At 33.3% G+C, this 23,176-nt stretch overlaps 1 protein-coding gene across 7 annotated transcripts in view; it reads right to left on the bottom strand.

Moving 5' to 3' along the window:
- The window catches only part of LOC124368897 (fasciclin-1), a 340,962-nt gene that overhangs the window by 109,453 nt on the left and 208,333 nt on the right, over window positions 1–23,176 (bottom strand). For all 7 annotated transcript variants that reach the window (XM_046826405.1, XM_046826402.1, XM_046826407.1 and 4 more), the window contains exon 2: window positions 15,982–16,120. In XM_046826405.1, coding sequence (XP_046682361.1) covers window positions 15,982–16,120 — 139 coding nt within the window. The remainder of the gene's footprint in view (window positions 1–15,981; window positions 16,121–23,176) is intronic.

The raw sequence follows: 23,176 nt of genomic DNA, 5'->3' as shown, positions 1-23,176 counted from the left end.
GGAAAATAAAATTGGAATGGGGATAAACTACTGTTTTGCCAATTTTACGGACAGCTGCTTCACAGTTCGCCGGAGAAGATTGGAAGTAAAATGATTATTTTAAACTATAATACTTATAAAAATCGTGGAAACCGGAATAGAACAGTGTTAACTTTTAGTTAGTCAAGAAAGAAATTCAAGAAAAGGTTTGACACTTCCATGAAATCTATGTGATTTCAACGAAAACAAAAAGGTTATACACGAGGATAAGATTTCTTGAACTTTGGTTTTGGGCTTTGTCGTTAAGACATGGAAACCTACTAAATGTAGATTTAAGTTACTATATCCTAAAGCCAACGTTGAAAACGCACTCTTCAAATCACAGATATTCGATACTTTTGTGTGTACAACTGATCGTGTGTTCTAACTAAAAGTTAATGCATCCCACCTCAAGGACATAGTATATTGTGAGGTAAGGGAAAACTATGTTATTTCTAAAATAAAGCTAAAAATCTGTAATTTTGCTAGAGATTGTTTTATTGTAATTAATATCTGTTTAGTGACGGAGAAACTCTTTTTTTAACTTTGAGGTTTAATTTTTAAACTTAAACTCTATTTTAGCTGTTGAACCTTAAAGATTAAAGAGTGATGGGTCCCAAAATAGAAGTTTGGATAAAGTATACAGGTCGGAAATAGTCGGCGTGATTTTAACAGATTTTGGCTAGGGTTTTTAAGACAACTGGAGCTAATGTATAAGTAGTGATTTATGGGTTAGCATGGCTGCATTAATATTAGAGTATTTAGGAAGGTTCACAACGTTACGGTATGATATGTTTATTTTAATCTAGATTGTTGTTATATTAGTAATTCGTTAGTTATCCACCTGAGGAAGAGATCAGATTCCAGATTTCGAAGTGTTACAGCTTGTTTTATTACTGAAAAATGGCAAATATCCGGAACAGTCCTGTAACCTTCACAATCAGTTCATCGTAAAACACGAACTTTAATCAAGGTGATAATGTTAGATTAATATATTCTAAATTTATTATATTCTAAAAACTACTCGTATGCCAATCGCTTACATCGCATGGCAAAACTTTTTCAAGAAGTTCTACACGTTTCCTGATACTAAAATGGAAACCAAAGAAAAAAACGGAAGGACCCAACAAAACGCAACGAACGTCATATAATCCAACAAATTAACTTCATCGAATGATAAAATGTCATATGCTTGATCTCAGTATGTTTATGATTTAATTTACTCTGTGATCATCTCGTCGACCTCGTGGTTATCTATAAGAACAATGTAAAAATGTTATACTTTTATTGTTAACTTTTATTATTTACTTTGGGCCCAAAACCAATGGAGTTCTTCCTTCGACCAAGAGGGACCTATATAACAAGAATCAAGTCTCTAGGTCTTTCTTATCAAGAATTATCGCATGGATGGGCAAGAAACGACACGATTTTATAATGGGCCCGCAGATATAAAGAATACCTACCTGAAGGGTACCGATACTGTCAATATTGACCCCTTTTTAACTCACTCCACTTCCACGTAAATGACTCCGGAAAGCTCTTATAGTTCCAGTGGTCATCTTTTTTTAATGTAGAAAGATTCATTTAGCTGTTTTGAAGAACTTATAGACGTCATTCCTCTAACACCCGATATTTGGGATCCTAACCAATTCCGCACCAAATATTCGTGCTGGACGAAAAGGTAATGTAATAATTGATAATGTTGTATTTTCGATTTAATTACAGCCTGAATGTCTGATTATCCAAATATTCGGTCACCTCATTGGCATACACTACACCATTACATGAATTCTTGCAGAACGAATTATGTTTCCCGCTTCAGTCTCGAGTTCAGCTAATATCAGACAAAACCGAATCCGGAAAATTCGGGTTTTCTTACTACCAAAGTAATTGCTTATGCAAAAACATTTCGATGAGTCATAACTCATGGAGGGAGGTATTTAGAAGACGACGTGAATGCAGTGATAACACGGCGTTTCTTTGTTCGCAGAATAAGCTTAGAGGGTTGTTAAGGTTACACGAACAAACATTCTCGCGTACAAACATAGCGGATTATCCTCTCGAGTGTTTGCTCCGTTTGTTCAGACAAACACACAAACAGAGTAAACACCGCACGATCTTCTTGTCCCAATCTTGTATTCAGAATGTTAATGCTAAATAAACCCACTGGTCAGCTAGGTTGTATCACCGATATGAACTATAGTGTTAACATGACCGTGCAGTTTAAAACTGATAAGGCTGTATTACATGTGGAATACATCCAATGTGTCACACACTTACTCGTATGTGGCTAAATATGTTATGTTGTAAAGCCATACTCGCAGTTCTTCTTTTACCTTCTTTAAGTATTTATAGACAGAAATTGTATCGAGGTAAATGAGTTAAGGAATGGCTCACGTATTATTAAACAGCGTGTTTCATTGTTTTAACAAAATGTATCAGGTTTTAACAAAGTGTTACGGTAATTTAATTTTCCGTAACCTTTACTCGGAATAAACGAGCGTGATCGGATATAGTGAACACTGTAGGCTAAGAGGTTTATAGATCCAGCAATACACTCGTGTTTCGTAGGAAAGGTGAATCTAGACCCAAAGAAGCAAAGGCGCTGTTACACGGGTTTATGTGATGTCGGTACAATGATCGTTCTTGATCCTGGCACAAAAATAAATCATATCAGGACGTTTCATTCAGTTTTGTAATTTTTTTAACTGTCCTTTCTTTCTCATATCACTGGCCCGTTATGGTTTGATGAGGTTTAGCAAAAGGTTGCTGTGCTATTTTATACTTAACAATTGTTGTATGTCAATAAATTCAGCATTTTTATATTTGTGATAATTCAATGCACAAGAGTTATTTGTTTGAGTTTTAGAAAATACAAAAAAAACAAAAAAAAAATGGAAATTGGATATGTAAATAAGTAATGGTAAAACATGATATTAATATCTGGTTTTCCGGTTTACACGGATTTGAAACATTGCTAACAAAATGCAATGGTTTAAATATTTCGGCCTCACTGTGAAGAGCTATCTCTTGTCAACAAATGTTTAAATAAAACTGGTAGGACCAATAATTTGCACCCTCAAGTGAATGGAGTAGTCGAGATTTGTTGCCAATATCTGAAGTTTTTGCAATTACCGTTCAATATGTCCAATGTCCAATGGTACAAATAAAATAATCAATTAAGAACAGATTTCAATCGAGGGGGTAAGGCCAACTATCAAAAGCTTGGTAGTCTGTGATAAAGGAATCATATTGATGCCCAATTAGCATTTAAAATGCTATTTATATAATCCACACAGCATTCCTGAATGCTAAAAGGAACCTCTATCATGAGGAAATTTCTTTTTATGCATAGCTACTACACCTATGTAGCCAATTAGCATTTATAAATCGTTTAAACTTCAACAAAAATAGTACTTTAATTGCTGAAAAGTGTCTCAATTACGAGGACATTTATTTTCAGGCTCAGCTGCCTAACATATGCAGCCAATTTCCATTTTTAAATGCTTCAAATGAGAACCACGCAGCATTTTCAATGCTAAACAGTGCTTCAATCAAGACCACATTTCTTTTTAGGTACCTGCACTTAAAAATCAGCCAAACAGCATTTCTGAATGCTCTACAACCTCCATTTTTAAATTCTAATGGAAAAATACAAGTTCCTCCATCACAAGAACAATTTATTGTTCAGCCACTTTCGATTACTCCAGCAATCATTGAGTGATTACTCAGACGCTGAGACTACACATATTGATCAGTTAAGTCACTGGAAGTTATGATCCCATCACTCACCTAAGGATAAGAATTATTGGTCCTACTAAAATAACAAGAATATTTATTTAATAACTATTATACATTTTAAAAATAATGTCAGTAAATCAAAACGGTTTTCATTAGAAATTTAATGTATAAAACTCAAGCCATTACATGAAAAACAACACTGCTAGACATAAAACTATACCTCGTCAAAACATCAAAGATTACGATTCGGGCAGCTGATTGAAGTCGCTTGTGTTGAATTCTATTTATAGACGTATTTGAATTTCCCGTCATAGGGAAAAAGAATGTTATACCTTTGTACGCACCCGTAGAGTGGTGATAGATACAGAGTGGGAGAAACTTTATGGCAGTTAGGTGATACTATAACCTGTTTGGTAATTTATTAAACGATAAAGCAATAATTTACCATTGAATGAGTGGTTAACGAGAGGTGAAGAAATCACACGTGGTGGAAAATCAGCGCGCTTTTCCATCTGTGATAGCTTTTGTGTGTGGGACGAACTCGTGACGAAGAGGCATGAACTGGACGCTTCCAGCTGATTTACAGCTGACGTCGTTGTGTCATGGTGGCGCCTGATCGAGAACATTTTAGTTTGGCAGCTATTCTGTCTGATTTGTGAATTACTGATCCGAGATAGAATTAGCACTGATTATACATGACGTTGTGTTAAACTCTCGTGCACAAAATACATCACATAATAATATAAGTCATCGGTCTTGGTATACTGGAACCCTTTTTTGGGAACTAAATGGTGTTAACGATATTTATCATTTTACGACCCATATTAAAAAAAAAAAAAAAAAATTGGTACCTGCTGCAATTCCGAGAATGTTTTGCGTTTTGCCAATAAAAATGAAAGATGAAACGAGAATTATATTACTGTTCGAGTTCTGTATTTAACTGTAAATACATGTTCACTTCTCCAGACAATTTATAACTCAACTGTAGTTAACGATTATAATAATAAAATTGGAACACATTTTATGTTAATTAGGAAATAAAATAGTTTAAATCAGATCTGACGGAAAAAGCTAGCACATTCTTAATGCTGGCAAAGGGTTTGTAGTGAAGCTGTTATTTCAAACTAATGTTGTAATTTGAAACAATTACTGTTTAAAATGCATGTCCATTCACTTACATGTGATTGTGAAAAGTGGAAATAATAATTTTTTATTTCGCAATTTTTATCGAACCCAAGAAATGAGATATCGTACTGTACGCAATTTCATTTTGTTTGTCTCATAAATGTTTTCTGATATAATAGTTTCTGTAAATCTTTATGTCAGTTTTTCGGTGATGGAAACATAACAAAAATTAAAAATGAAGTTTTAAACCACTATATCGTTTCATTAGGTCAAGTCATATTATAGAAACGACAATTCCGTTCCAAACATTGTGAATTAGACCTTTTACGAGACACAACTTCAAAACACAATCAAATCACATCATCACACATCATTTGTTGTTTTTTGACATCATTATATCTAAAAAACAATCTTAAGTTGCCCGTTGATAGATTGAAAAACGCCTGTAAAGCCCATGGAAGGGTGGTATTTTGAAACACTTTTTGTTATGAAAAAACTATTTTTCTTTCAGTAAGATTATATGACAACAGGAATAGTAGACTTCGATTTTGGACACTGCATTTTATTACAGACATTTTTATGTTTGTTTTAAAAATTGCATCAAGAATTAAATATCACTTTGGTTGGAAGGTTAGGAAGTATTTTTTATATTGTCATTTATAACAAAATATACATAAAACATGACATCTATCACATTAAATATCGTGTTTGGCTTATCTTGACTTTAAATCACGTAACTAGGTGTTATCAGAAAAAGTTAAGAGACATAAACTAGCGGATGGGAAAAGTATGGCTAGTTTATAGCTCATCCTCTCCAAAACCGTTTAGAAAGAGTTATTACAACATTTATACCCTTGACCGCGATGTTGTTGATAAGTTCGTATTTATTATTGATGGGAAGGAAATGAGTCCAGGAATATGCCATAAAGAAAGATTATTATCAACATAATTATATAAAACATGAAATAAGTTTGTTTGAATGTACCACAGGGATCCTTACTACGCCCCTTCTTGTTTGAGTATTATGCAAATGGCACTTCATGAGATATTAACCATGTATGCAGATGACACTTTGACCTAATATGGGAAGATAGGTTATATTGATCAGCTTATAAAATGTAAACAAGTCAAAAGTTTACAGTTTTTGTTAAGTAGAATGGATTTTAAACCAAATAACCGTAAATCCAACACAAACTGTAAGTAGAGCTGTTTAATTTTAACTGGTATAGGATATACTTTTACAGTAAGTAAAATGTAAAGAGTTTTCTGCTAATCTATGGATGATAAACTCTAACAAAAGACCATGTAGAACTATTGTCTGTTTAGTGAGTTCTAAATGGTTTACAGATAGTTTCTATATTACGATCTGCGTTAAGGAATCCATATATTTAGAGTTTAGAATATTTATACGTTGTATTTTGTAACATACATATGGGGCACATTCACGTTTTTAAAAAGAGATTACGATTAGAAAAAGTCTCCGTACTTTTTCCAATGGCATATAACCTGGAAAATCCAGTAAAGAATTAGAAACGCATCTACGTAAAATATCTATGCTTTTTATGTTTTCAGAATAGTGACTTGGGTTTATACATAGGTAGAGAAATATATTTAGAAATGTAGATGCATATAATAAAGTATTGTGCTACATATTATAGTTTACACCCATATTATTCATGGTGAATTAAATTTTGCTTTATTATGAACTTCCGTAGAGAGGGAAGTACCATGCAGTTATTAAAATGTTATAAAAATACATAGAGTTGAATTTGAGTGTATAAAAATGGTGTATAGCTTAGAGCATCTCGAAGGATTTTCTTGGATAGAGTTAAAATACATTTAATATACACGTTTTTGTGATTTCAATAGTCTTTGGACAGACTGATTAATCCACATTATTAAACATTATTTATGTTCTTTTAATACTTTTTCTATATACGTTTGAAATATAGTGAGCTAGCGTAACAGAGTGCGTTAAAATCAAATCCTGTTGCCGACTTTGAGCATTGACTTTCCACTCAATTACTTTTTCGTTTTATTCTATGAATAAAACTGTCCAATGTTCAATTCTGATATGTCACATTTTTTACAATTTTATTAATTCAGCTATTTTTTCGTTTCCACCATGGCTACCTATAAGACCAATATAAAAATATTCGCTAGCGCTCAGCAAAATCCAACTGAAAGAAATATACCATCATCGACCACAGTGTTGCTTATACAGAAATGAAGATTCATGTAAACTTTTAAGTCAATAAGTCATTTATTTTTCGAAATATCGTGCGGACATTTATACAGACAAATGAAGTAGACACAAATGCCTCTTCAATATAGGCTTCGCTAAATTCAGCCAATTACCTATTAAAGAATGGCTCATATATATATTTGAATAGTACGATTGATTTATTTTAAACACGTAACTGCCAGTTTTATTTTCGTTAGCTTTACTCAGAATAAACGTATTTATTTTATGTGCACTACAAAACGTATATGAGACATAGTAAACATTTTTTTAGAAAGAGAGAGAGTTTAACCATCAGTCAATGATTTCAGAAATTAGTTTCTCAACCACTAATTGGGTTTTGTACAAAGGCTAATTTTTATTTGTCTTTAAATGTCGTATTTAGTTAATGTTTATATGGATACACGGATTTTACATGTTGAAAATGTAACTCTGTGACTAGAAAGTATATATACAAAATAAACAATAGAGAACGTATAACCAAAGAACGTTACTCAATGTAAGGAAAGAATCACCAGACGAAATATGTTGAACACTGTTCACGCGTGCATGTGCAAGTTTCTAATCCGTACCCGGTTTAACCCTGCGGCGCGCACGAGTCTACAAACAGCGTTATCTTATTTGTGCAAGGGATGAAAGTGTTTATGGAAATCCTACGTGACTATATTACGCTACGAGCGAGCAGCCTTGATTCTTGTCTTCCTATGTATTTTAAGAGTGCTATTGTAATCCTAGGATACAGGCTATAATGTTTTTTCGGAAGATTAAACATTTCTTCGTGCAAGTTTGGTACTGAATTTTCATTTGAAATTTCAAATGCAGAACTAATTTTATTGTATAGATGTTCCGTGGGCATTTACATGAAAAATGGTAAGTACTGTAAACTACTGACCAGGACAATAATATGATTAGTAATTCATAAAACTGTTCTGAGAACCCATGGGTGAACAAGATCTGAATATAAATTTTATTTAACGATAAACTAGGCACGTAAAACAGCTTACGCAGATGAATACAATCTCATTCAATATTGCACTGGCATTATATTCAGGTACAAAGATAAAAAAGAAACTAAGTTTTTTTAACTTCTCTGTTCTTCTTCCTTCAATCTCATTTTCCTGCCCCTAGTTGTTGTTTCAGGTAAACTGCTGCGCTGCTGGCAGGAAGTGTCCGTATTAAGTTTTCCTCGGAATTTCACCGTTTCTGGTGGCTTACGGACGTGTTATTTTACGGATTTGGTATACAATGTCTTTTCTGTGGAGTGACAGAATTGGTGCAGTCAACTTGGACTCTCAAGTATGTATGAGTTTCTCACGTACATATTCGGTGAGTTTTTAATCACATATTTCCTGAAATTTTAAAATTTTTGTTCAAGCTTAACCTTATTCTTCAATGTTTTTGACACCTAGAGAAGAGAATAGATTCTATTCCTCAAAATGAAGTATTAAATTTTTATCGTATATAGTTGGTGATTGTAAAATTAATATCAGTTAATAATTAAGTGCGCCCAACGATCGATAACACTTCTAGCTCTTCTTCTCGTTCCTGAGACAAGTTTGTCAACTCGGTGCTGAAGAAATGAGCCTAAGTGTTCGATCATCATCGACTCGAGTTTTGGAAAATGAACGGACAATGTATTTTGGACCAGAGCTATGAATTATGTCACAGTGATGGTAGAGTTTCATCGATCATCAGTGAGTGACTCTACAGCTTCTCCACATCCCAGTCAATAAGACTTTGTTGCATGTTGAACGCTTTAGAAACACCAATTTGTCAAAATTCTGTTTTCAGAATAGCAACAGTTCTATTCATTTCTTTTATAAACAAATGGAGTCATGCCACTGTTTAACCATAAATATTAAAATCGGACAAGGCTAATCGATAACTTGATCTTCAAAATACACAACACGGGCTGAGAAATATAAATAAAGTTAATAGATAAGAGCACAAATGTAAATTTGTGATTTTGATAGTACTCGTTGAACGAGCAAGATGTTGAACATCACTTAATGACATAAAGGTAGAGGTAGAATATACATTTTGAAACATAAATATTTGTATGTATTTATTTAACTTTTAGACACGTATACATTTAGAAAGCGTGACTTTGCCACAATGGCCAGCAAAATGTATTACGACTGGGGGTGGCTTTATTGACGAATTTCTAGAATATTTTTATGTTTTAGCTAGGGTTCCTGAACTTTAGAAAACAAGTAGGTTCAATGCAATTCTAAGATGATGATGATTCAACTACAAGTTACATTCCAAAAAGTAATGTAGCTCCGCTTAAGTTAAGTTGCTTCATTGCATTACTCCTCCGAAATAAAACACTTATACGAAACGATACAATAAATTATATTATTTTAATAAAAAAAAAAAAAAAAAAAAAACGTTTTATGTTATAAGATTTCTTACACACAGTTGATTTCTACAAACGGATGATAGATGGGATATACCTTACAAATGGTATGAAGCATTTAGTTAAAAAACCAACTAAAAAATAATTCACTATCCTATGAAATTGTATTCCAAAATAAGTAAAAGAAACAATTAATCAGATCACTCACTCGAGTTAAGTTATAAAATTCATGTATATTCAAGATAGTATTTCTAGATAAATGATAGTCTCTAGCGATTGCTATCTATTATTTAAACATAAAAGCTATTGCAATTTATAATTAATTTAAAGCATCTAATATGAAACTGTAACAGAGTCCATATACTACATTAGGAAATTAATACTTTTGTCAGCTGCTCTCAGGGAATATTTTGCAGCTGTAATTAAATCCAATGAGAGGGAAAAAGTATATGTGTTAAAAATAACTAATCTCATAACACACGCGGCGGGTGACTGCATTCATACGTGTTATAACTACACGAGCTGGTTAGCATATGCAAGGGATAATTTAGTTCAGTTTCCTTGCACACTTTACATAATGCGTTGATGAATTACAAGAGCAAAAGTTAGTTATTCATTTAATTGCAAAATTGAAAATTTAACCAAGTCGAGTCATTCTTAAACAATTATTTATTTGATATAATATAACACGATACTAAAAATACCGAACAGTTTCTTCCATTTTTATTTGATTACGCCGGAGTAAAAAGCCAGACGAATCGATTTGAAAAGAAGTCGGAAAAAATACATAAATATTTGTAGCATTACTCTTTGAAATCACAAACGAACACAATTTTAACACCATATTTAACATACACACACACACACACACACACACACATATATATATATATATATATATATATATATATATAAATGGTATAATCATAATAATTTATATACAAATTCTCTATTTATATACAGAGAACAAAATTTGAACCAAATATTCAAAGTACATCACGACTAGCACAAACAGGGATGTACAAAAGATTGCTTTTATTTATCATAATAATTATATTAATAAAATCATTGTGATTTACCTCGTTGATATTGTACGGATATTAAACAATTTAAATATTGTTCAAATTTAATAAAAGCAATAATAATGAACACGACAGTGAAAGTACCCGTAAACTGAACACTGAAACTAAAACAAAACAAAAACGTATTTCAAAGAATTGTTATATATTCAAATAGGTAAAGAATCAAGAATTGTTCATTTTGGTACCGAAAAGTCTGTTGGTTACTGATGGTATTTTAATTTACAAGAGTTATTGGAAGAACGATGGAATCCACTCCAGATATTAATATAAGTACTCGAAGGAAATTCCGTTCCGGGCAGTTTCAGAGATATTTTCCTCCGACACAATATTGCACTTGAAAACAAGAAAATAAATCCCGGATCGCGATTTGTGTGATGGCTGTTATTCAGGAGACGGCGCGGGGCAGAGATCTATCTAGCGAAACAAACATCCGCTGTATAGCGTACTCTGTGTGCCCCTAATGGAGTGAGCCGCAAACAGCGGTGTACACACTTACTTTTTACACAGTCCAACTATCGCACAGTAAAACCGTCACCGAGTACGTCACTGTTCATTACTCAGAGAGGTGATGTATGTAAGGCCTATCATCGAGTACTTCTAGTCGGTGTTTATGTTTCTTCATCTTGGGGTTACTGGGAGGTTATGTAACACTGCCCAACTGTCGGTCAGTAAAAACCGTCACCGAGTACGTCACTGTTCATTACTCAGAGAGGTGATGTATGTAAGGCATATTATCGAGTACTTTTAGTCGGTGTTTATGTTTCTTCATCTTGGGGTTACTGGGAGGTTATGTAACACTGCCCAATTGTCGGTCAGTAAAACTATTAGCGAGTACTTCACCGACAGTCTGTTCCACTTTTCCCCCCTCGAGTTTCTAAGAAAGTTGATGTAAAAGTGCCCAACTGTCGGTCAGTCAAACTATTGGATAGAACGTCATCGACAGTCTGTTCCACTTTTTCACTCTCAAGTTTCTAAGAAAGTTGATGTAACAGAGCCCAACTGTCGGTCAGTCAAAACTATTAGCGAGTACGTTACCGAGTCTGTTCTACTTTCCCCCCCTCGAGTTTCTAAGAAAGTTGATGTAACAGAGCCCAACTGTCGGTCAGTCAAACTATTGGATAGAACGTCATCGACAGTCTGTTCCACTTTTTCACTCTCAAGTTTCTAAGAAAGTTGATGTAACAGAGCCCAACTGTCGGTCAGTCAAACTATTAGCGAGTACGTTACCGAGTCTGTTCTACTTTTCCCCCCTCGAGTTTCTAAGAAAGTTGATGTAACAGAGCCCAACTGTCGGTCAGTCAAACTATTGGATAGAACGTCATCGACAGTCTGTTCCACTTTTTCACTCTCAAGTTTCTAAGAAAGTTGAAGTAACAGTGCCCAACTGTCGGTCAGTCAAACTATTAGCGAGTACGTTACCGAGTCTGTTCCACTTTTCCCCTCGTGTTTCTAAGAAAGTTGATGTAACAGAGCCCAACTGTCGGTCAGTCAAACTATTAGCGAGTACGTTACCGAGTCTGTTCTACTTTCCCCCCCTCGAGTTTCTAAGAAAGTTGATGTAACAGAGCCCAACTGTCGGTCAGTCAAACTATTGGATAGAACGTCATCGACAGTCTGTTCCACTTTTTCACTCTCAAGTTTCTAAGAAAGTAGATGTAACAGAGCCCAACTGTCGGTCAGTCAAACTATTAGCGAGTACGTTACCGAGTCTGTTCTACTTTTCCCCCCTCGAGTTTCTAAGAAAGTTGATGTAAAAGTGCCCAACTGTCGGTCAGTCAAACTATTGGATAGAACGTCATCGACAGTCTGTTCCACTTTTTCACTCTCAAGTTTCTAAGAAAGTTGAAGTAACAGTGCCCAACTGTCGGTCAGTCAAAACTATTAGCGAGTACGTTACCGAGTCTGTTCCACTTTTCCCCCTCGTGTTTCTAAGAAAGTTGATGTAACAGAGCCCAACTGTCGGTCAGTCAAACTATTAGCGAGTACGTTACCGAGTCTGTTCTACTTTTCCCCCCTCGAGTTTCTAAGAAAGTGGATGTAACAGAGCCCAACTGTCGGTCAGTCAAACTATTAGCGAGTACGTTACCGAGTCTGTTCTACTTTTCCCCCCTCGAGTTTCTAAGAAAGTTGATGTAACAGAGCCCAACTGTCGGTCAGTCAAACTATTGGATAGAACGTCATCGACAGTCTGTTCCACTTTTTCACTCTCAAGTTTCTAAGAAAGTTGACGTAACAGTGCCCAACTGTCGGTCAGTCAAACTATTAGCGAGTACGTTACCGAGTCTGTTCCACTTTCCCCCTCGTGTTTCTAAGAAAGTTGATGTAACAGAGCCCAACTGTCGGTCAGTCAAACTATTAGCGAGTACGTCACGGACAGTCTAATCTACTTTTTCACCCTAGAATTTCTAAGAAAACGGTTTCATTTACACGAAGGTTCAAGCAGAGGATGTCACACAATTTTTAGTGACAATTGAAAATTTTATTTTAAAATTTAAAGATTTTTCGCCATTTTCTGAATTTTAAATTTAATTAAATTTAATTTTAAATTTTACTATGAAACAATCTATATTTTCTTGCAATTTGTTTATATATATATATATATATATATATATATATATAAATATAAACATTGAAACGTGTTGTATTCTTGGAATCTTTAAACCGTTTAGAAGCTACAGCGTACTCAAATTTTAAATAGACACGTTTTGGAATTTATATCTGTCATATAAAATCATAGTTTTAATGTCAAACTAGGTTAACTCCCCCATTTAAAACTTCCTTTAAAATTAGTCACTTTTGATTTACCATTGGTGGACACCCTTTATATTACAATTAATCTGCAGGTGTTAAAAAGTTGCATTTGCTTTACAATAAATTAAGTATAACTTGATTTTCGTAGGATTAGTTTGTATTGTCTGATTTTTGCTATTTCAGTAATAATTAGTTTTGATTTGTCTCTTCCAGAAATTCTTATTCCATCAATATTACTTTTTTATTTGCAGAATATAAACTTAGGAATTTAGTTATTCAATCGAATATTGCAAGGCTCACGTTGTCTTTCACTCTTGTAAACACATTATGATCATGTAAATTAATTAATTTATTGGCATATCCTCCCCACAATTGCCTTTCATAGTTTGGATGTGTCCAAATGACTTGCCAACTATTTTATATACTGTATGTAAATTGTACAGAATATTAAGAAATAATATGCTCCGATAACGGGTATTTGGATCTATTCAGTAGACGCGAAGCAAATAAAACCATTTCGAAACACAAATAACCTGACACCGCGGTGAGCAGAGAAGATTACGGACGGCTCTTGTACAGAGATTACGTAAGAGCTTGGGGATTCCTGATTAATTGAGTGAGGTAACTAAATAAATGTTTCGATTTAAAATATATCATTCACAAAGTTAATAGGTAAAGATGAAATTACATATCACAGTTTCTACTGCCAAGTTTCAAATTATAGAGAGGCTCTTCTACAGTATACAAGACTGGAATAAGTGAAACATTATCAAAACAAGTCATAGTTTGGCAGTTTTATTTGAAAAATTAGGCTTACCTAAATTAAATCTTCCAAAAATAAATTAAGAAAAGCATACAAAATTAATTAATTTACATAGATAGGGTCGTTGAATGACTTTTCCTGATAAATTTGGAAAATGAGTAGAGCTGAAAATACAGGAAGAAAGGCTCTATATTCAAATTTTGAAAATAAACCCTGTCCCTAAAAGAGTTACGTAATTCCAAAATTGTATCCGTGTTAGGGGTATAATAGAACATTAAGACAACCACTCGAGTTATATATGAACAGTATATTCCACATTAGCCTGAAAATTTCCACATTCTCTGTGTACAATATTACACAATTTGGTTACAATACATAATATTACTTGAATTCACGATGTTAAAACTAAAATACAACCGACTTTGTAAAATTTTAAAGTGTTTATGTCCTGTAGTGTAATTTTACAATATTTTTGTAGGCTTTGTTAAGTTGAAAAATAGTAACGTTATAAGTAAAAGTAGCGTAGTTATTGTTAATAACTTTTTTTATTTAGAAACATGATATTTAAGTGAAATTTGGCTACAGTTAGCAATAGCAAACAAATAAAGTTAGGAAGTTAACGGAAAACACTGTAATGATTTTAAAAGATTACATTATTTACACGTAAAAACGTTGTATGAAGGACAGTTTTACCTTTACAGGGTGTTAGATGATTTAGGTAAATTGTGAGATTATGCAAACCTTCAATGAAATCTGACAACGAACAGATATGGAAAATTCCGCGGGGCATATTCGAACTTACACTAAAGCTCACGAGTTAATCTTAGCTTGCGTGTTTACAAGTTTAGTTACACGTACACAATGTTTGATCACAATGAAACTTTGAAAATCTAATCAATCGGCTATAATACAGTCCCTTGATCACGAAGCATAATTTTGATATTCCTAACCTCCATAGTAGAGAATCCTTGATAAAATATGTTGTATCATCCCCTATGAATTTATCGCCATACACGTATTTTATTAAACCACTCTTTAATTATTCTCGAATATTAATATAATTTAACATACAAAATTATTAATAAATAACGTTAAAATTACAACATCTTAATTGTGCGCATTTCCCGAAATGATAATAACACTGTATATTTTGATCATTTCGTAAATTTTACTATATCTTTATATACGTTATTAGTAACGTATACAGAAATCTATACAACGCGAAATTCCTAAAGTTTTAACTTCAATAACCAACTTTTGATCATTCAACAAATGCTAATATGCCTTTATACACGAAATTATTTACGTATAACCTTAATATTATTAAGTCTGTAGAAAGCAAATTTCCTACAAGACGCACATTTTTCACATTTCCGCCCATTCTCAGTTGTAGTGTTGAATAACACGGTATATATCTTATAAATTATATTAATGTTATATAAATCAACACTGAACACACAAAAATTAGATATATAAGTGGAAATGACGTACAAAATTTCACCAACTCATTTGTGACTCATACTAAAGTTCCGGTGTTCTTAGCAATTAAGATTTAGGTCGCTACTTTTCTTTGGACTAGTCTCTGACGGCTGAGAGGTTGCAAAACCGTCCATTATCAAAGGGAGACGCGTAATAACGTAAACACTTTTTATAAGATATAAAATTAAAATGCAGCACAAACTAATGTGATCAAACGTTTCCACGGGTAGACGTCGAATTATTATTGACAACAAAACTTAGCTTCATAGGTGAGAACTTTCGATAACTGTATATTTACTGTACTGTAATATTTTAGTGAGTGTTTTTAAGTTCTCAGTTAGTGATAAACATGGTTTTAAATTGTAATGTGATGAGTAATTGTACTCGCAATATAAAAAATAGATGTGAATGTGGTACTCACTCATGTGGTACAGGACCAGAGTGTCGTCCACTTTGCCTGTGTACTTCTGGAACGCGAGGTTGGCGGGTGCGAACACTGTCACACTGCGGTATGTTAGCGTGGTGTTGGCTATTGGGTTGTTCTCCAGCAGCGAGTAGAACTGAAACAGAAATAAAACAGCATTTTAGATATAAATACAAATTTAATATCGGCAGACATTACTACGTACGGTTCGAATGGGAGTTCTTATTGATTCACACAAAGTCGGCTTGAAGCAATCTTCACACTTACACCTCGGGGTCAGGTGTATGTTGATTCTGGAGCTGTATTTACAAAGTGTCTACTACCGGGCGCGGGTGGGTAAAGCTAAAAATAACACATTTGCCGTTGAATTAAGAACTCACCGGAGATGAAAAGTAAACTGAAATGTTTTGACAAACCGACCCGAAGCACTCTAGTGCTCACTTTTGGGTTTTAAACCAAATATAACTTCAATATCAAGAATTCTTTAAAACAAATATAGGTACAAAAAATAAATATAACGGTAAGTGATATATTAGTTGTGTAGGTGTAGGCTAGAAGATATTAAAATATTTGTCTATACGATAAGTGAAAATGTATCTTTCTAGGGAAAAGTCACTACACACATTAATAATAAATACAATACTCAACTTAGATATTGTATAAACACACATTTAATTTTTTCTTAGGACACAATATGAAAACTTTACATTTTGGGACAGATTAAACGATAAATATTTATAGGCAATTTAATATATGTTGGTAGTTTTTAGAAATATTCCAATAAATTGAGAAAAAGAAATTAAGACGGATAGCTTAAAATAGTGCTGCAAAGTAGTAAATTATTTCCCATCCCATATTTTGATTTTAATAATTTAATTGAATGAGAAAACGTTTAGTGATTTAGAAGGCAGAATTGGAAAAATAACTGCTTGGCCGCCAACCCTAAAATTAAAGTATAATACGCTTACAGTACACAAAATATTGTATGGAACTAAATCTGTTTTATAGTTGGAATTATATTCCAACATAACAAAAAAACTGCATGTGTTAGTTTTTTGATGAGTTTTTTTAAAAATACTATCTCAAATTCAAAGTTTAAATGTTTGGAAATAATTTAAAAAACGGAAATAAAAGTTATTGTTTTTTTAACTTAATCTTATTGACAGATAGAGTAGAGATATGGATTGTACAAGTATAAAGATGTATAACATACTGAGTCACATCAATCACAACTCATTCGAGTACCACAAATACCTAGATTTTTTCATTTATATATATATATATATATATATATATATATATATGTGTGTGTGTGTGTGTGTGTGTGTGTGTGTGTGTGTGTGTGTGTGTGTGTGTGTGTGTGTGTGTGTGTGTGTTTTTGTGTGTATGTGTACTTCATGTTAATTCTAAACAGGAGATTTTATATTAACATTGAATGTATTGTATAAGCACACGCGTTATTATTTTTTGGAATCGATAGAGGAATGTCCCTCATGAATTAAACAGATCGCCAGCAAGGCTTTTTTGTTGGGGTCGAAATGAGAGGATACTGAAACGGTTAAAAATCGAATAATTTTCTCGTACAGTATTTCTTTGCCAGACACTCACAAAACGCTCTAAAAACCAATTTCAAAATAGACTAAATGGCTAATACTGGCTTTTAGTCTTTTTATTTCGGTGACATAACTATTATTTACGTACATGACGGCAAGTTTAAACTGTGTCAAGCAAAAAGTATGTTTAAAATTGTACTATTATATTCTTAACCCTTTTATGGCCTCAACCAAAACTACCTCGGCTGGTGGTCTATATCTTCCTTTGGGGAAATTCCTCTCCATTGTTTTCACGAAATCTAGTTTCTGTGTTTATACGATACAAATTGGGTTTCGGTTTGTAGATTTTAACGCTTTGTTAAATTTTCATTCGGAAAAGTCATAGAGTTTTAAATACCTTTACTAATTTGGTGACAAATTTTGAACTGAAATTAACTCCCCTCCCCACCCCTATCTCACCGTAAAATTTAATGATATTAATTTTATAATATAATTAAATTTAAAACGTTATTGAGTTAGGATATGCAATGTACTTATAATGAATATACTTAACAGTCATGAGTTCTTTATTAGTATATGAGCACAGAGGCGAAATTAGTGCCACATGGCCTTTCTTACACTTAACCTCAACAAAATCAAATTACTAAACAAATAGATGACTCCACAAAAAATGTACGAGAACTTAAATCTGTTTATAATATTTAAAAATATAGCTTATGGACACCTTAGTATCTCTTCTTCTCAACTCAGACACCCAACCAGAGTTAAAGAGGTTGTTTAAACTGTATCTAAAGCGCAGTGCATTGTAATTCAATTTATAGGCCAACAACGATCCGTTCTATGGAGAGGGGAGCGCTTGTATAATAAATCCATCAGTGTGAACGACAGGAAGCCTTTGTGAGCCGAGATCTTGTGTTGTGAAAAGCTTTGTTTTATACACAGCTATGACTCCCAGTTCAGAATGTACTTGTAATGTAAATTACCGGCCTCGATCAGTCGATACAAGTAATTGGGAGAGAGAAATAAGTCCACTCAAAACATTCTAAGAATTCCCGAAAGTTTAAAGCTCTAAAGTGTTGAAATAAATAATTAGTTAAGAACTTGTTTAAGAGAATAATTTGACTCATCAACACCTGTCACTATCAATGGCAATTAAAATATTGATAACATATGTAGTCATTGATAGTGGTATGGCGAAAATTATTGATTATGTATTATAAATTAACATTACGGTGTCAACGTAGCCCCCTCAACTCTAAAAACGTAATGTGTTTCTAGGAAATGAAAACTAGGTGCAACACGGTGGAATGTAATGTGCATATACACTTTTGCACAAATATTTTGTGTATTTTGGAAATGCTTCAGTTTTTTTCCAATAATTTTTAAACAATTGGGCTGGAAAAATTGAATCTGACGATGACACTACCACAAATGAGTAAATATAATGTTAATGTAAAAATAATCATAGAATGGACTTTAAATATTCTTCAACTATATTTCTTACTAGTTGTAACAATTTCCTCATCATAATGAGTAAAGTTATACATCAATAATCACAACCGTTGTACTATAAGATGACCCAAGAGTGTTTATCATATTGGTATTTACCAATATCTGCCATACATTAGAAGCGTAGTGCCTTTGACATTGATGTTAATAAAAAAAAATAATAAAAAGAAAGTGATAAAAAGGCAGATTAAACATAATAAGTTTAAAGTTACTTTGAAAAAATGTTTATCTCAATTACAGATTACTAAAATTCATAAATAAATCAGTCAACCATCGGTCGAGATTAGACTGCTTTGGTTGCCAATCCTGAAAATGAACTGGAACGAAATCCGAAAGTATCAAACACATTAGATATTTGTAATAAACCAATGCACATGTGTGAGTCACAGTATGATTTTAAGAAGTTCGTCTAGAATGAACCAATAATAAAACATTGCCTCGTTCCCTCTTTTTCGTCGCCATCTTGTTTCGGCAGTGACGATTGTCAGTTACTACTTGTCTGTGGTCAGTCGTAGGTGGTTGGTCGGCGAATTGATAATAATTAATTTATTAATTAGTGCTGTATTTTGCTTTTATTAAGTGCATGTTTTAGAGTAAGTGAAATTAACACACACGATGGTGGTTGTGATTCCTGAATTATGAATGTCACAATACATGACATGAGCCTGGAGGCTCTACAAAGGCATTTTCTTCGCTTGATTGGTGTCCTGCTGGGTTTTGCCTATCTTGATGTGCCTGTGGAGGAACTGTCCAGCAATCTGAACTTGTCACCTCTTGCCCTGCGACGTGACGTGGCTGATGTTGTTCTTCTCTGAAAGATAGTGAATGGTCACATGAACTGTCCAGATCTCCTAGCTGAAATCGACCTCAGAGTTCCTGCAAACACAAGATCTCGAGATCTGCTGGGTCGAAGATACCACTCAACCAACTTCGACTTCAACAGTCCTTTCGCAAGGTTTATTCGCCTGGGAAATCAGGTTGCGTCTGGGTGTGACCTGTTCTTCGATGGACTTCACCAGGTTCGTCGGCAGGCCTCCTCTCTTCTTCTTTCTGTGAAAGACTAGAAAATTGAGACCTAGTTAGCTTTAAGCTGTGTTAAGTGCATGTTCATTGTATTATATGTTGTATTTATTTAATTTTCTACTGTTATTTATTAAATGTTATATATTATATTTTAATTTATTAGCATTATTTATTTATGTTCGCTCTTATCAATCTTATAATTTCGTTAGCTAGTTGATTGCTTGTTCCTGTTGCACAGAGAGTTTTTATAAATATTTTTTCCTTTACGTAATTATTTATTATTCTACTTTTGTTGATATCTACCTATACTTTAGTTGTTTTTTATGTAAAGTACAATTTATTTGAATAATTTTTCTGAGTTGTTTCCATACTTGAGTAATTATTGTTGTTTGTTAATCTTTATTTTTATTTTTTGTTATGTTTTGGATATTTATAACTTGTTATATCTTTGGATACTTATTATTTATTATCAGATTTTTGTATAGGCCTACCTATTTTGTTACTTTATGTAGATTTTTCATCTGATTGTATTAATTTTTTTCCCGCTGTATTCTACCATCTATGCTTGTTGTCTTTGTAAATTGGCTGCTGCCGTTGGAAATAAATAAATAAATGTCACATCGCTCTGGTATGATTTGTTTATTTTAACCTAGATAGTAATTATGTGTTAGGTTAGTTATTTACCTGAAGAAGAGATCAGATTGCAGATCTCGAAACGTAGTGTTACTGATTTCTTGTATAACTTGAATTAAAAAAAAATCACACTATATACTCTATTTACTTGGATTATATACCATTAGAAATAAAGTGATCGTCTACGATGAAATTTAATGACGGCAACGTTCTGTCTCCGGCAGAGCAACCTCAATGATTGGTTCTATCTGTTTCCGTCACAAACATTCGCCGTGGGAAGGCGACTTCCGATCGAATGTTATTCGCCGTCTCTCGTAAATGCTGAATACTTTGAATACATATGAAGGTCACTTCAGGCACTCGGGCAATCACAATAAGAACCGTCACATTCCTCACACAATACATTGAGACTCGTGGGATCAACATCAGTTCTGTTTCCGATATGCCGGTCTCAGATTTATGAAATCCAACCGAGGATTACTCAACTAGAGCATTCTTGTTTTTTTTTAAGTTATGTTGAACGTACTTCAGGAATTTCGAATGAAGTCCAAATACAGCATTTAAAGACATAAGTGGATTCGTAAGTTCTCACAAGTCTTCAGATCGTGAAGAATTCAAACTGCTTTAGAGCCAATTTCCGTTATCACAACTTCCAATAACAACGTTGTAAATTTATTCGCACCATAATGAATTATCATCTCCAATATCACAGTGATAGTGGCAATATAAATCTGACAAAGGCAGTATGAAGTCGATATTAACAATATTACAATGTTATAAAGTATAGAACGGCCGTTATCGGCAATATCCATCTATCAGCAAAATCAAGTCCGCCTCCGCTCCCACCGCTATGCAATCGATCATGTTCTGACACTCAACATGTTAAGGCCACCACCGGATTTGGAAGATTAGGTCTGGCAAAACAATACCAGTCATGTTCGTGGATGATTTGAGGAAATTCCATTAAAATTACATGTTTATAGATATATTTTGTGGCGTAAATATGTATACGTGTGCATACCGGGCATTAATACTGCAACCAGTACTCATTAACATCATTACATGGGGTATTAATATTGCTAATCAAACTCTGCAACATCGTTATAAAGGGTATTAATGTTTCAAATCAAACTCAACATCATTATGTCACTGTTGGTTTTAGAATTTATCTACTTAAACGACTTTTGTGCTTCATTTTGTCACATCAAACGTGTAAAAACCAGTTTAATATTTTATTCAAACAGCTTCTAACTTCTTTGTTAAGATTTATTATTAACAATAGATTATTTGTATGAATAATATGACTTCAGACGTTTGCCATATTTTTACGTTACAAGAATAGAATTTTACTGTGGTTAGAACATTGAGATATATCCTCTTTTTGAAATGCAAAAAATGTTAATGTATAAGATCGGAAAAACTCACAAAAACCAATACATGGATTGGCCGTTCATCATTTCATCACCATATATGATCGTCCATATCTTGATTAATGTTTGCATTATGTATTACATTTTTTACACCTAAGAAAGTAATAGATTCCAACACTTGTAACATAGTTAGCTGTTAATAAAAAGTAAACTAACTCCAATACAATAGATATTGTGTTAATAAAGTAATTACATGAGATAAGGTAAACTACGTACTTGTATTTAACTTTTGTTAGATAAGTATTTAAAGCGAGAGTGGAAATAATTGAATGGAAACACATTTTCTGTTCATAAAAACATAATTATCAATAAACGAAACCAGATAATGGTCAACTTTCCGTTTTAGGTGTGAACAACATCAGTAATACAATAATTTCCATTAAATGAAATATGGGTGAAAACTAAAGATGCAGATTGAGTCATTTTACCCCAGAATGGCCACTTAGCTGTCAGTGTTGTGTTATCATAATGTTGTTATCTCCAGCCAGGTGTAGAGTTGGGTAGGGGGTTCAGAGAGAGGTAGGGGGTGAGAGGGGGAGTTAAGGGAACTCACTTTACATTAAATGTCGCTTCTGTTGCGGGTTTATGGACTATTGCTTATATTTGTTTTCCGCCGTCTTTATTTTATTCCTTACTTTGCTTCACAAATATACTTTCTACTAATAACGTTTATGATATTTAATGGTGTATTTACGATAGTAATGTGTTTAAAACTACTTAAGGTTGAGCAATAAATATTTAAAAGATGATTCATACTGTATTTTTTTCCACATAAGCTGTATTATTAATTACGTGATTATTACAACAACAAAAAATTATAAATGTTACTGAAACTCGTGTTTCGCTATCTAATCACAATTTCACGCTGAAATTACCAGTATTTTCGTACGATTATAAGGTAAAGTAACTTAAGGCTAGAGCAAATCAAAACGCAAGCTATAAGAATCATAACTGGCGGTTTGTGTATCTATACCATAAATATACCGCCCCTGAGTAATTAAATACCGTTAAGCTGTAAAGACCGCTTTGCCGTCTTCACGCTTG

Source organism: Homalodisca vitripennis, chromosome X, assembly GCF_021130785.1.
Source record: "Homalodisca vitripennis isolate AUS2020 chromosome X, UT_GWSS_2.1, whole genome shotgun sequence".
Taxonomy (NCBI): domain Eukaryota; kingdom Metazoa; phylum Arthropoda; class Insecta; order Hemiptera; family Cicadellidae; genus Homalodisca; species Homalodisca vitripennis.
The sequence above is the reverse complement of the archived record's forward strand: the minus strand, read 5'-3'. Positions and strand labels throughout refer to the sequence as shown.